General features: G+C 53.9%; 1 protein-coding gene across 1 annotated transcript; it reads left to right on the forward strand.

Moving 5' to 3' along the window:
- Positions 1 to 2: 2 nt before the first annotated feature.
- On the forward strand, positions 3 to 1,349 carry CSUI_003344 (type i fatty acid; the record flags this gene model as incomplete). Its single annotated transcript, XM_068063542.1, has 1 exon — positions 3 to 1,349. A coding segment is annotated over exon 1 (1,101 nt), but the record flags the coding sequence as incomplete, so codon positions are not given.
- Between the last annotated feature and the right edge of the window lie 32 nt (positions 1,350 to 1,381).

A 1,381-nucleotide genomic window follows, 5' to 3' on the forward strand; every position in this document is an offset into this window, starting at 1 on the left:
AGCAAGTTGCGTCACAGGGAATATCAGGTACCGCGGTTGTGACTTGTCAACAGTTCCTCTGGTCAGCCTTCTTTGGGCGATATCAAGGTCCTTTGCCCTCCGCGTTCTCTTCTCTTTCCGTTGCCCTTCGTCGCGAGAATGGGAGTGAAGTCACACATCCTTCGGGGCCCGTACTACCCACCTCACACGTGGTCACCTCTTATCCAGCCAGCGAGCAGAACTCCGGAAATGAAAGTTCGTTTGCAGGAATGTCCGGCGACGAGGTGGCGTCGGCCATTTTCTCGGGAGTGGCGGCTGCCGCCAGGCGTGTTCTAGGGAGTGGTGAGGATCCACCTGCAGACGCGCCTCTTCACGAGCTTGGCATCGACTCATTGAGTGCCGTTGAGTTTCGAAACATCCTTCAGGAAAGGTTCGGCGTGAGGCTCCCAGCAACGTTGTTGTTCGATTGTCCGACTGCCCAAGCAGTGTCAGAATTGGTGTGTTCGATGGTATCTCCAGCGTTGCCCTCCCGCGACGCTGACGCAAGCGCGATTGATGAGGGGATAGTCACTAGTGCTGGGGATCCAAACTCTCCGGAAATAGCAGTCATCGGAATGGCGTGCCGGCTGCCGGGGTCTGCGAACGATCTCGAGCAGTTCTGGCAGATTCTGCTCAGTTCAAAGGACTGCATACAGGCTATCCCATTATCTCGGTTTTCTATTGACTCCGTATATGACCCCGACCCTGACACGACCGGGAAGATCTACGTTCGCGAGGGGGGGTTCATCGATGACGCAGATCTGTTTGACAACCGCTTCTTTAACATATCGGGGTCGGAGGCCCAGGAAATGGACTGGCGCCAGCGCGTGTGTTTGGAGGTCTCGTATGAGGCATTTTCTGATGCTGACTATTCGCTGCGAAAGCTCAAGGGCTCTGCCACTGGAGTCTTCGTCGGCGCCATGAACCATGACAAGCTAGATAGCACCCTTGAAAATGCTAACAGTCTGACAGCTACTGGAGGCCACATATCAATCCTTTCGAACAGGCTTTCATACAACTATGGCCTCACGGGCTCCAGTTTGACGATTGATACAGCTTGCTCGTCTTCTCTCGTTGCGATGGACGTCGCGATGAAAGAAATAACTTTTCAGGGATGCGACGCTGCCCTCATCGTAGGGGTAAATATTATGAACACTCCTCAGCACTATTTTGACACTTCCCGAGCTCGAATGCTGAGCCCCGAATGCCGTTGCAAGACCTTTGACACATCTGCCAATGGGTATGTGCGGAGTGAAGGATGCGGCGCCGTTGTCCTGCAGAGAAATTTGATAAGGCAAGAACGCCGCGCCCACGCTTATCTGAGAAGCACCGCGAATAATCATGTGGGTCGAAGCGCAAGTAT

The sequence above is a fragment of the Cystoisospora suis genome, assembly GCF_002600585.1.
Source record: "Cystoisospora suis strain Wien I chromosome Unknown contig_1465, whole genome shotgun sequence".
NCBI lineage: Eukaryota > Apicomplexa > Conoidasida > Eucoccidiorida > Sarcocystidae > Cystoisospora > Cystoisospora suis.